The sequence below is a fragment of the Dromiciops gliroides genome, chromosome 3, assembly GCF_019393635.1.
Source record: "Dromiciops gliroides isolate mDroGli1 chromosome 3, mDroGli1.pri, whole genome shotgun sequence".
Taxonomy (NCBI): domain Eukaryota; kingdom Metazoa; phylum Chordata; class Mammalia; order Microbiotheria; family Microbiotheriidae; genus Dromiciops; species Dromiciops gliroides.
The window spans coordinates 220,337,116-220,351,463 of NC_057863.1; the positions used below are offsets into that span (position 1 = coordinate 220,337,116).

The following is a 14,348-nucleotide window of genomic DNA, read 5'->3' on the forward strand; positions in this document are numbered from 1 at the left end:
ACCATTACAGACAAGGAACCAGAAAACAAGAAGTAGGCCTTGGGAGTGACTGAATCAGTAGAGGTAATGGCTGCTTCCCAAGCTTTTACCCCATGGATGATTAGACAACTGGTCAGAATGAGATTATAGGGGTCTCTTTGCTGGCACTGAGGGCAGGACTCTGTTGCATTGCTCACACTTGGATCCGGGTTGCAGTCCAGGGTGGGGAGTGGGGAGGGGAGTCTCAGGGAGGGGAGGAGCACTAGCACACCAGAACTTGTGGCTGGAGGGCAGCTGGGACCCTGGTCACATTTTGAGGATAGAGCAGAGTAATTGTGGGTGGTCACTCACAGACCAGAGCACAGACAGGAGAGTAATAAATTCACCTCTCCTTAGATCATATAACCTTAGAAGAACTGAAAGCTTATGGAATCTCAGAAGTAGCTCTGAAAATAGCCACTCAAAAACCCTGATGCTTGGGAAAATGTGCCCTCCACTCTCCAAACAGAGCACCACTTTGGCATAGAATGAAGTCAAGAAATAGGTTGGAAAAATAAGCAAGCAATAGAAAAAATATCTGACTATAAAAAGTTCCTATGGTGACAAGGAATATCAAAATACACACTTAGAAGAAGACATCAAAGTCAATTCCCCTCCATCCAAAGCCTCAAAGAAAAGTATGAATTGGTCTTAGGTCAAAGAAGAACTCAAAAGGGATTTTAAAAATTAAGTAAGAGAAGTAGAAGAAAAATTGGGAAGAAAAACGAGAGAGATGCAAGAAAATTATAAAAAAGAGTCAACAGCTTTGTAAAGCAGGTACAAAAAATACTGAAGAAAATAACACCTTAAAAAACAGAATAGACCAAATGGTAAAAGAAGTACAAAAATATAATGAGGAGAAGAAGGCCTTGTAAGGCAGACTTGGCCAAATAGAAAAAGAGGTACCAAAAATCACTGAAGAAAATAATTCCTTAAAAATTAAAATTGAGCAAGTGGAAGCTAATGACTCCATGAGACATCAGGAAACAATAAAACAAAACCCCTCAAAATGAAAAATAAATAGAAGGAAATGTTAAATATCTCATTGGAAAAACAGCTGACCTGGAAAATAGGTCCAGGAGCGATAATTTAAGAATTATTGGACTACTTGAAGGTCATGTTCAAAAGAAGAGTCTAGATACCATCTTTTAAGAAATTGTCAAGGAAAACTGTCTGATATTCTAGAATCAGGAAGTAAAAGAGAAATGGAAAGAATCCACCAGTCACCTCCTAAAGGAGATCCCCAAAAGAAAACTCCCAGAAATATTATAGCCAAATTCCAGAGTTTCCAGCTCAAGGAGATAATATTGTAAGCAGCCAGAAAGAAAAAAATTCAACTACTGTGAAGTCACAGTCAATATAACATAAAATGTAGCAGTTTCTACAGTAAAGGATCAGAGGGCATGGAATATGATATTCTGGAGGGTAAAATAGTATAATCAAGAATCACCTACTCAGAAAAACTGAAAAATAAGGAAAAATCAGCATTCAATGAAATAGAGGATTTTCAAGCATTCCTGATGAAAAGACCAGAGCTGAATAGAGATTTTGACTTTCAAATAAAAAGCCCAAGACAGGCATAAAAGTTAAACAAGAAAAATAAATCACAAGGGTTTCAATATAGTTAAACTGATTACATTTCTATATGTGAAAATGATACTTGTATTTCCAAAAAAACTTTCTCATTATTAGGGCAGTTAGGAGTATACATAGACAGAGGACATGGTTGTGAGTCAAATATCATGGGATGATTGTCTAAAAAAATAAAAGTAAGGGGTGAGAAAGAGAAATGAACTGGGAGAAGGGGAAAGGAGGTAATTAAATGGGGTAAATTATCTGACATAAAAGAGGCATGAAAGAGCTTTTTCAGTGGCGGGGAAGATGGGGGAGTTGAGGGGAGGGGCGTGAGGAAACCTTACTCTTGTTAGAATTGGCTCAAAGAGGGAATAACATGCATACTCAGTAGGGTATAGAAATCTATCTCATCCTACAGGAAAGTAGTAAAGGAAGGGGATAAGAGGAGGGAGAGAGGAGATTGGGATAGATAAAGATGGAACAAAACATTTTGAGAATGGACAGGAAGAATGAAAGGAGAGAGTAGGATAAGCATGGGGAAAATAGGATAGAGGGAAATACACAGTAATTATAATTGTGAAAAAAATTTACAGTAAGTTTCTTTGATAAAAAACCCCTCATTTCCCACATATATAGAGAACTGAGTCTAATCTATAAAAATGAGAGCCATTCCCCTATTGATAAATGGTCAAAGGATGTATGAACATGCAGTTTTCAGATGAAATAATCAAAGATTTCTATAATCATATGAAAAAATGCTTTGAATAACTACTGATTAAAGAAATACAAATTAATACAACTCTGAGCTAGCATCTCACATATATCAAATTGACTAATATGACAGAAAAGGAAAATGACAACTGCTGGAGGAGATGTGGGAAAATTGAGACACTAACGCACTATTGTTGAAGTTGTAAAGAAACAACTATTTTGGGGAGCAATTTGGAACCATGCCCAAAGGGTTATAAAACCATGCATATCCTTTGCCCAAGTAATACCACTACTAGGTCTGTATCCCAAAGAGATTAAAACAAAAAGGAAAAGGACAAGGACCTATATGTACAAAAAGCAGCTCTTTTTGTGGTGGCAAAGAATTGGAAATTGAGGGAATGCCCATCAATTGGGGAAGAGCTAAAAAAGTTGTGCATGATTGTGATGAAATACTATTGTGCTATAAGAAATGATGAGCAGCATGCTCTCAGAAAAGCCTAGGAAGACTTTCATGAACTTATGAAAAATGAAATGAGCTGAACCAGAACACCACCGTACACAGTAACAGCACTACTGGATGATAACCAACTGGGAATGACTTAGCCATTCTCAATAATACAATGATGCAAGAGAATTCTGAAGGACTTATGAAAAATGCTATCCATTTCCAGAGAAAGAACTGATGGAATCTGAATGCATATTAAAGCATACTTTTTCTTAATTTAATTTTTATTGGGGTTAGGGGGGTTGGTTTGTGTTTTGTTTCACAACATGACTAACATGAAAATGTTTTGCATAGCTGCTCAAGTATGATTGTTTGCCTTCTCAAGGAGGGGGAGAAAATTTGGAACTTAAATTTTAAAAAATGAATTATTTTTACATGTAATTGGAAAAAAATAAAATATTAAATCAGTGAAAAATTTTAAAAAGAAATTGAGATTTAGCAAGATGAGGTGATTTACCTGTGTTCATCCAACTAGTAAGTTGGGGAGGAGGGAAGAAAACTTGAACCCAGGCTTTTTGAAATTCACTGTTCAATCTACCATTCCAAGATTGGTGAAAACATATTTTCAGAGATTCCTTTGTTTAGGATGACTGAATGAAACAGTTGTTATTATAATTTTTCTCATTCTCCTCCTTTCTTTTCAAATTTCCTATATTTCCAAACTCCCACTGAAAATATTTTCCTTCATTTTCATACATTTTACCTTCCTTTCGCTTCATTGGGCTTCTACCTTTATCTTTCTGTTTTATGATATTTTAGTTACATAAGTGCACAATTAAAATATGTTTCTTAATTCCTGTGTGTGTGTGTGTGTGTGTGTGTGTGTGTGTGTTTTGTGGGTTTTGGTTGGGGCAATTGCTAGAGGTCAAATGACAATGCCAATAAAATAAATGTTCAGGGGAGTGAACATGAGCACACTAAAGGAGTTGTAATTAAGACAGTAAGTAGGGAAGGAAAAGAACACTAAGAAGCAGATTTGGTTCTTCACTTTGGCTATTGCTCCTTCACCAAAGGACTGCACCATGGAGGCAGAAAGGCAGAAATTCTCACAAATCCTCCTTTTTTTTTTTAATGTGCATCTGGCAAAGATGATTCCTTGGGAACACAAAATGATATGCTTGAATTTCATCAGAAAGTACTTCCTGCTCAAAGCAAACAAGATCTCATCTTGATACATTTTTTTGTATGCATTTCTCCCCTTTATAAGAATAGACAAGGCTAGGAAAGGAAACATGACCTTGATTAAGATTTCAGTGTATGGTCTCTGTTCTCTCTCTGTTTCTCTGAGACTCTAGTTATCTCTGTATCTCTGTCTTTGTCCCTGTTTCTCCTCCCCTGCTCTCCTCTCTTTTCCTCTCCTTTCTTTGTCTCTGTTTCTTTGTCTCTGCATCTGTTTCTCTCTTTCAAAACATATAGAACTAAAAAAATATTTTCAATATGTTTTCTGTAGTTTTTTCTATATGCTTTTTTCTATATTTTTTTTCTCTGCATGTTTTCACTCTGATTTTCTGTCTTACACTTTCTCTCTGTCTCTCTTTTAAACCATTGACTTCTTAGGTGGAATAGTACTACTGTGCTCATAAAAAAACTAACAAGTCCCCAAAACATCAACAGCATTTGCCAAATTGTAACTGCTTTTTATTTGGGCTTTATGCAATTTATTATGGACCAGATACATATGGGGTACTGTACCAAGGCACTTTGCTAATTTAGAGAGAGAGAGAGAGAGAGAGAGAGAGAGAGAGAGAGAGAGAGAGAGAGAGAGAGAGAGATGATGAATGACATAAACTTTTCTCCTTAAGGAGTTTACAATCTCACAGAGAGAATATAACATGAACCCAAATTGTCCTACTGGGAGGGTCTAACTTGGGGGTCCTCAAACTTGTTTTATTTTAATATTTTGATAATTCTATTTTAATATAATTAATCCCCTTTGCAATCTTATATATTTTATTTATGTATTTAAAAACATTTTTTTTCTGAGAAGGGGTAGATAGGTTTCACCAGATTGCCAAAGGAAACCATGAAACCAAAACCATTAAGAACTCCTGTGTCTAGGCAAGTTTGAGGATGATGGGAAGATCACTTTCAGCTGGAGGCAAGTGGGACAGGGATCAGGGAAAGCTTCATGAAGTAGCTGACACTTGAGTTGAATCAGGAATCAGAAATCCAGAAGAGGAGGATGTTAATAGGCAGGGATGAGGAAAAGAATGAATTTCAGGCATAAGATATGTGGAGGTAGGAGAGTTGAGGGAATGTTTGGGGAACAGCCAGAAATCCAGTTTGACTGGGAATTAGAGCACATGAAGGGTACCATAAATGTCAAATGGGGTTGTGAAGGTAAGATGGATTTAGAGGGTAGAAGAATGAAGTGTGTGTTATTCTAAACACAACTGATGTTTGCTTGTTTTTCAGTCACATCTGATTGACCCTTTTTGGGGTTAGCCCTTTCCTGCTCCATATCAATTTATAGATGAGTAAACTAAGGCAATTAGGGTTGAGTGACTTTCTCAGGGTCATACAGCTAATAAGTGTCTAAAACTGGATTTAATCTCAGAAGGAAGAGTCTAAAGACAAAAGGGAAACACCAAAGATTGTTGAACATGGAGCAAAGCAGTCAGACCTATGTCTAAGAAACATTATTCTAGCATCTCTGTGAAGAATGGGGTTTGGCAAGGGAAGAGACCAAAAGTGGGAGGGCCATTATTACAATAGTCCAGGCTAGAGGTGATAACGGCTGTGTGAGGGGAAAGAAAGGAACAGATGTGAGAGCGATTGTGAAGGCAGAATTGATAAAAACTGGTAACTTGTCAAATGGATGGGAGATAGACTGGAGGAGGAAGAGTGAAAGACGACTCTGACTTATGGTGTTATTTATGGAATTTGGGAAGTTGAGAAGGGAGAGCAACTTTAGGGTGCACACTGAATTCAGTTTTGGACACTCTGAATTTGAAGTGCTGATGGGATATTCTAGTGGTGATATTGAAAAGCCAGTTGGATGTAGGGGCCTGACAAATAAGAAACAATTACCTAACAAAATACATTCGAGATATGGGTTAATGTTGTGATGTTATTCAGCTCTGGCAAGTCAATTTGAATTTATGAATCAGATTGTGCCCAGTTTTCTTTTCTATACCACCACTTTATCTCCACTACTACTCCATAACTCATTTAACTTTTTAAGTGCCAAGTTGGCTCTTTCCCTCTCTGAACCCCTATCAAAATTCCATTAAAATACACTCAGGAAAAACTCTGATATTTGTCACTTATACCTTAGCAGAGGCAAGTACATTTTTAATTTCCTTATCTCTAGTTGAGTAATAAAAGATTTAATCATTCTTAAATTTAATCATCCTTAAGCAAGTGAAGGAAGTCCTTTGGGGCAAAAAGCTCTTCCCCCTTTATCCATGAAACCACACCTCCATTCTGAGTTTAAGGTCAGTCCTATAGCTTCCCTTAGATAACACCTACTGCACTTCAATGTCTAATGAGACAGTTTTGTGTCACTTAGATGGGAATGTGACATCTTTGTATACAGGCTTGGTTCTATTTCTCCTTTCCCTATTTTCCACCCCCATAATTCCATCACTCTCAATGGATGAGACCATTTAAAACTGCTCCAAGAAAGTAATTAGACTCCCCACAGCTAGATTCTACCATGGTATTCCATTTTCTTTAAATTTCCATAAAAATCATTCCTTGCACACAAGTGCGGCAGAAAGGGTTTAGTCTAAAGTGCATTGCCCAACAACCACTTGCATTTTTTCCCCTTCATTTCACAGAATGACCACAACAAAGGGAGAGGATTGTTGTGCCTTCCACAGAACAAAGCCCCTCTCATCAGAAATGATAGCTATGTCATTTTAAAGTCTATATGAGGAGTAACTGGAAAGGACTCCTGAAGTGATTAGCTCAGTATCAACATTGTTGGAAACTTACCTCACTGAGTTCTGCCAGGATGGAAATGCCTTTCTCTAGCAGACAGAAAATCCTGATGCATTTTAGTAATGGGTCATGCCAGGTATTCACCAGCCTGAATGTCACATGGGCACTGGAGGCTTATTTGGAGCATCTCATACCCATGTGTTGCTTTTTATAACTCCCCTTTCCATTGTGAGGTTCTGCATATGTCCCATTTGATCAGGTCACAGCAAGTTATGTCGTGTCCAACACTGCATATTAAATGAAGTCAGCCTAAGCCAACCCAGCATGATGCAGACTTGACAAAACAACTCTCTCTCACTCTAAGAGCAAGCAAGCAGCAGTTACTTGTTAAACAAGGAATGAAACAACTGCCCCTATCAATGCTTCAGAATTGGACTCTTGGTTCCAGGACAAAGTTTTTCCTCTGTCTAATAGGAGACTGAAAGTAACTAAGTAATGTGGAGGAAGGGGAGCACTCAAGAACCAAAGTGGACATGCTTCATTTCAAAAATGGAATTGACAAGTTTTCATCAGGATTTATTACTTATAAAAAAGACTATTTTCAGTTAAAAATGCTTTTAGACTGGTATAACTGACCAAATTCCTTTGTAATAATATTATAATAATAGCTAACATTTACATAGTGCTAGACATTATGCTAAGCATTTAACTATTGTTATCTCATTAATCCTCATAATAACTTTATGAGGTAGGTGTTATTATTATTATCCACATTTTATAGATGAGGAAACTGAGGCAGACAGGGGTTAAATGACTCAACCAGAGTCATACAAACTAGTAAATATCTGAGGCACAATTTGTATTCAGGTTCTCCTGACTCCAGGCCCAGTGCTCTATCCACTATACTTGTACCACCTCAACTTGGTAGGGAAAAAGAAAAGAAGTAAAAAGGACTTCCTTCTTTTCTTTTCTTTTTTCTTTCTTCCTTTTTTTTTTTGAGCCAATCAGAGTTAAGTAAGTTGTTCATGGAAAGCTAGTAATTGTCTAAGATTGGATTTGAACTCCAGTCCTCCTGACTCCAGGGCTGGTGCTCTATCCACTGCATCACCTAGCTGCCCCATCAAAAGGACTTTAAACCCATGAGTAATAGAAATATTCATTGGGTCAGTACCTTAGACGTCACCTAGATCAAACTCTACATTTCACAGACAGGGAAACTGAAGTGAGCCCAAGGTCACATAGATAGCTAGTTGAAGAGACAGGACAAGAATAAAAATATCCTGACTGCCAGTTCAGTGAATTAGCCTTTATATTAAGCAGTTATTGTATGTTTTAAGGATTTGTGATTTCCTCATTTACCTGCTTATTTTCTGTTTGTATACACAGCCTCATCTAGACACAACAGGGCATGCCCTGGAATTGTTAAACCATTTATCATAGGAGCTTCAATCCTAAGAACTCATCAATCAGTGATTGGTGATTGTTTTGGCTGGACCCCAAGTCTTGCCAATCACCATGCCACAGAATAAGTATCCTTTATTCTCTCCCTCTTCTACTTCAGTTCTGGAAACCATTATCAAATCAACTCTGACATTGTTGCTGGATGAGGTATCTACTTTCCCATGGTCCCATTCACCATCCGTGAAATTTTCATTATCCAAATGCCTCTTCCGGGGCCATTACTTCCTTATGTGTGTTGTTTCCTCATATTAGAATGCAAGCTCCTTGAGGGAAGGGATTATATTTTGAGAGAAATTATTATATCACTCATATTAATAACCAATCATAATTGAAATTAAGGTTTCCCCTTTTCTATTTTCTCATTCAGAAGGTTATTGTAGGTTATTCAGGCAGCATCTGAATAGGGTTGATGGTGAGATTTTATTGAACATTCTCCTCAATCTTGTTCAAGATCCTCCCCAACTGGGGGGGATCCTTAAAAAAACCTTAAAAAAGATCTAATCTAGGTAAATTCTGGCCCACTGTGTTCTACTCAGACAGGTTGGGGGCAGGGAGGGGAGGGGAAGATCCCTTCTATATAGATTGCCAGGGAGGAGGGGGCATTTTTTTTTTTGGTGAGGCAATTGGGGTTAAGTGACTTGCCCAGGTTCACACAGCCAGTAAGAGTCAAATGTCTGAGGTCGGATTTGAACTCAGGTCCTCCTGAATCCAGGGCCGGTGCTTTATCCACTGAGCCACCTAGCTGCCCCAGGAGGGGGCATATTTTGACTTGAGATTAATTTTTTTGTTGTTGCTCATGAGTGACAGAATCAGTCACACCAAGACTCTCATTAGAATAGGCCCAGCTCTCATTATAATATCGATTCTTTCATTAATTATTAACCAATCAGAGATGATTCCCGCCTGTTGGGAACACCACCACCACCACCCCCTTCCTCCAAGTGTATATAAGCATTAAGAGGACTCTGTGAGGGGTCTTTGACTTATGAGAGAAAGCCAAATGACTATCCTTTTATTAATGATTCAATAGTCATAATTGATAAAATTATTAATTACCCAAAAATATTTCTCTTGGACTTTTCATACATCACAATTTGCTTTGCATTTGTATCCCTGAGGCTTAGAAGATGGATAGAGAAGTGGACATAGAGTCAGAAAGGCCTAAATTCAGAATTGGCCTCAGACATTTAATAGCTGCATGACTCTTTGCAAGTCACTGTACCTCTGTTCATCTTGCTTTCATCATCAATAAAATGGAGATAATATTAGCATCTACCTCCCAGGTTTGTTATAAAGATAAAATGAGATATTCTTTGTAAGGCACTTTATAAACCTTAAAGCACTATAATATATAAGAAGGTAGGGGGAAAAATGTTTATTAAGTGCCATCTATGATCCAAGAACTGTACAAAGTACTTTACAAATATTTTCATTTGATCCTCATGATTGGTGCCATTTTTATCTCCCTCTTTCAGTGGAAGAAACTGAGGCAGGCAGAGATTAAGTGACTTTTTCAATATCACACAGCTAATAAGTATCTGAGGCTGATTTTGAAAGCAATTCCTCCTGATTCCATACATAACTCTCTATTCACTGTGCTACCTAGCTATCTTTGAAATAAAAAAAATCTCACTATTATTATTAGTAGTGTAGTTCTTGGCACAAAACAAGTGCTTAATAAGTTTTTTTCAGTCAGTCATACCAGGAACTACTTCTACCAAAATTTGGAGTTAAATACTTGGAAGTTCTAATAGAGCTATAGCTAATATATTTATATAGCTCTGAGAGCTAATATGAATAGCTTGCCTAAGGTAACACGGACAATAAATGCCAAAGGTAGGATTTGAATCCAGGTGTTTCAAACTTGAGGTCCAGTATTCTCTCTAATGTGCAATGATGCCTCAACACATAAACCTTGAATCAAAAATAGCAGATATTAATAACCATTTGTTTGATTGAACTGAATGCATTTGACCATTTAAAATAAGAGTTCATGTTTCAGGCAGCATAAATTAGTTGAAAGATCATTGGGGAGTTAAGGAGAAATTTGTAGTTTTTGATCTGTTTTAGCTTTACTGTGTGACCCAGTATCACAAATTATTACAACTTTTTGGACTTTAGTTTGTCTATTTATCATTAGATTTTAAGTTCCTTGAGGGAAAGGACTGTCTTTCATCTCTTTTTGTAACCCCAGCACTTAGCACAGTGCCTGTTGTTCATCCTTCATTTTTGAAGAAGACCAATAACATCCTAGGAAGATGTCTTGCCTTGGTATGGATTGGATTTAAGTGAAATCGAGTTTCACAAAGCCATCAACCTCACTCTCTCTTCCAGAGTCATCCAAGTCTAGTGGCAAGACAAAAGTCAGGGAGACCAGTGCTGAGCTAAGATGCATCTTAGCTGTCTGACTGAACTCTAACCTCGCCACAGCATTTCCTTCAACCACCTTCATGACTATTAGAACAAATTGTTCTCATCTGTCCATTCTACTGAGGAAAGTGTTGACATGGTTGAAGTAGACATTCCCCTAACTCATAGACACATTGGTGCTTAATAAATCTTTATTGAATTGAATTATAAAATGAAGATTAAACTTCATGATTCAGAGACCAAGTGATACAGTGGAAATAACACTAACTTTTGATTCAAAGGTCCTGAATTCAAATCTCACCTCTGACATTACCTGTGAGACCTTCCCTTAGTTCCTCATGTTAAAATGAGAATGTTGGACACAGTAGCCTCTAAAGTCCCTTCCAGTTCTAGCCCTATGACCCTAACATTTCTTTTCTTTTTTTCTTTTTCTTTCTTTCTTTCTTTTTTTTTGTGTGGGGCAATGAAGGTTAAGTGACTTACCCAGGGTCACACAGCTAGTAAGAGTCAAGTGTCTGAGGCCAGATTTGAACTCAGGTCCTCCTGAATCCAGGGCTAGTGCTTTATCCACTGCAACACCTAGCTGGCCCCAGTTAACATTTTTTAGACTCTATCATTTCTAAAATCCTTTCTAACACCAATGATCTGTGCTTCTATGAGGACTGAATCAGCTTACATCCCCTTCATTTCTGAGCCATAGTGGCCAATAGGAGCTAGAGGACTAAAAACATTCTGAGGCCAGAAATAACAATGTAACCAAATTCCAAATGAGTGAAACACACTAACAATGAAAGTCAATTCAAACATATTTCATTTAGCCTCTAGAATGTGTGCTTTTCAATTCACAACAAAACAGGTTTATAGTTTTTGGAAACAAGCAGCAGACTTAAATAATATGTAATGTCTATGCTAACTCTGTAATTACTCTAAGCCATATTTTGCATCTAACCTGAGATTTTTTTACTTCTAGGTTCCTTCCTCAAGGGTCATGAACTGTATCTTTTATTGCTCTGTCTTTAGTACCTAGCATAATGCTTTGAATGAATGAATGAAAAAATTATTTACTTGGAATTTACTATATATGTGCCAAGCTGAAGAGGAGATACAAATAAGAAAATTCTTAAAGGCAGTGCCAACCTTCAAAGAGCTTATAGCCTTAAAGTTCCAACTAAAATTTCATCTTCTATAGGAAAGCTTTCCCAATGCTTCTTAATTTTATTGCCTTCCCTCTCTTAATTTGCTTCCTATTTATCCTAAATATTGCTTGTTTTGTATATATTCAGTTGCCTGTTGACTCCACTATTAGCTTGTAAACTTCTTGAGGGCCAGGACTGTCTTTTGCCCTTTTTTGTATCCATATTGCCCAGCACAGTTCCTGACACATAATAGATGATCATTCAATGTTTACCAACTGATTGACTACACACGAAAAACAATGGTGTCCAGTAGGGAGATAAATTGTACAGGCTTCATAAAAAATGTATTGCATTTTTGGGAAGTATAGTCTAGATTATTTGAGAATATTAAAACATCCCCACCAATTGTAGAGTTTAATAGGCCAATGAGAAACCATGATAATCAAATACATAGAACATATACAGACATATGCAAAGACAGTTCAGGACATAAGAGATAGCTGAAGTAAAGTCAACAGGAACTTACCTGATGCTATACAACACTTTGCCATTTTTTGAAATCCGTAGTAGTTTGTTGTCTGTGGTGACATCATGGAAGTTGGCCCCCTTCTCATTGGCAAAGAATAAGTCTGGTTTCCAAATGGAGTCGAGCATAGATGGATCTAAGTCCAAGGAGTCATCAGGGTATTCACTGTAAGCCAGCCGGGAGTCATTCCATTGTTGCCTCAAAAAGATGTTCACTCTGTAGTCCTATGGAAATGCCACAGAGAAAGATGACTAATCCCCCAAGCTCACCATGAGGGACTGATTAAATCTCTCCCATCATTCCCAAAGTTTCAGTTTTGCATGTCAGCAATCCATGCTTGTCTACACAATATCAACATTACCAGTGAATTCAGTTGGAGCAACAAAACAAAATCTCTCAAGCCAGCAGTACAACATCCATTGCATTAAATAACTGAACTTTCTACCTTTGAAACTGGTATACTGGTACAGTGTAGACATACCTCCATGTTAACATTTCTCTGGAAAGAGAAAACTGATGCTAAAATTGGCCAACGAAGGCAGGTGACTAAACAAATACCACAAGCATGTTTTCCAAATCAGAATTGGTGTGACCTGTAATCTCTTTCATACCAGAGGCTAAGAACCTACTATTTTATTTATATGCCAATTCCCAGGAATAAAGTTCCTTAAGGAAATCTTGGCAGAAGAAGAATTCTGATTAAAAGAACCAAGTGGTCAATAATGTAAAAGCAAAAATCCCAAGCAAAACATTTAAAGAAATCTTCAAATTCCAATTAGTTCTATGATCTCTCTTATTGCCTTATCAAATTACCAGGCTACTTTAACATTTCTCTGGTTTTCTCTGCTATGAACAACTATGCATCTGGATATTTCTTCAGCAGATAGAGTTTTAAAAAAAGTAGATTGCAATTGTTTGAGTAGAGCTTCTTTCAGATCTGGAAATATCTGGATCCTTTTCTTAAAAATGGTTCTGGACTTACAGATTATTATCTACATCAATGGTTCTTGCTTTGTTTGAAAAGTCTCTTTCATTAGCCAAATTCACTGGAGATATTGCTCTACTGTAGACTAACTACTCAAAGGCATTAGGATATGAGAATTATTTCCCAACTTGACAGTCTAGATCCTGTGGGAAACCAAGCAGGATCACATCTTGGGTCTAATGGTTATCTAGTGCTACCATGATCATTTCAAGCACAATCTCTCTCTGCTTCAGATTGTGGTCTATCTGTCATCAATTTCTCTATTCTATCATCTCTTTCTCATCTCTATCATGTGTCTTTATCTCTATCACTATATCATCTAGCTACCCATTTCTCACTTTTACTTTTCCTTCACCATGATAGACTCTTAGACTTATTGTTACTATTCATTATTGCCTAAATTATTTATGCCATAGTGACTATATGAGGATAATCACTTTTAGCTGAGTCCTATCTGAAGATGTCCTTAGCACCATGAGAAACACTAGATATTAGGTGTGGTGGCTGTAGGAAACAACTTTTATGATTATCTGATGTCTTTTTTTCTCACCTGTTTCTTGGCCACTGTGACCAATTTATTTAAGTTTCCAACATGCTAATATTTATATTGGTCACATTGTATACTTTGGATATGTCAAAAGTATAGGCTGAATGTGAGATAGACAAATATCAATTATTTGATTGATTTAGGGTCATTTCAGGGTTTGGTCAGTGACTGCTCTTAGGAAGGATGCTCTATGTGGTTTAAAATTAAGAAAAAAAATCCACAGAGTGGGTATCTCTAAGAAATGATAGGGTATAGGATATGAGTTTGAGATATTTCACTGGCTATATGAAAAAAGTATCTTTTGACTTGGAAAATTGATTAAATTTTATTTTTTTTGTATTTCCTCCAAATTAAATCTGATAGAATAATAACCCTAAACCAAAAGTAAACATTTCCTGCATGAGTAGCTCCCCAGCATGTCCTTTCTCAAATCCACAGTAGGGTGCTATGGTTTCATCTAAAGCTGTTTACCTACCATGCTTGTGATGACACCAAGCACAAATCCTTTTAAACTGCTCCCATTGACTAGTTTCCAAATCCCATGAGGGGACCAATGGGATTTTGAGTTTGCATTAGGAATATGGGAGAGTCTTTGATCAATATCTTATGGGGAACAAGTGGCTTGGCAG

The 14,348-nt window shown here is 37.1% G+C and overlaps 1 protein-coding gene across 4 annotated transcripts in view; it reads right to left on the bottom strand.

Annotated features, from left to right (window-relative positions):
* GLRA2 (glycine receptor alpha 2) overlaps nucleotides 1–14,348 on the bottom strand; it is a 297,466-nt gene that overhangs the window by 184,318 nt on the left and 98,800 nt on the right. For all 4 annotated transcript variants that reach the window (XM_043998772.1, XM_043998771.1, XM_043998773.1 and 1 more), the window contains one exon: nucleotides 12,188–12,411. In XM_043998772.1, the coding sequence (XP_043854707.1) occupies nucleotides 12,188–12,411 (224 nt within the window). The remainder of the gene's footprint in view (nucleotides 1–12,187; nucleotides 12,412–14,348) is intronic.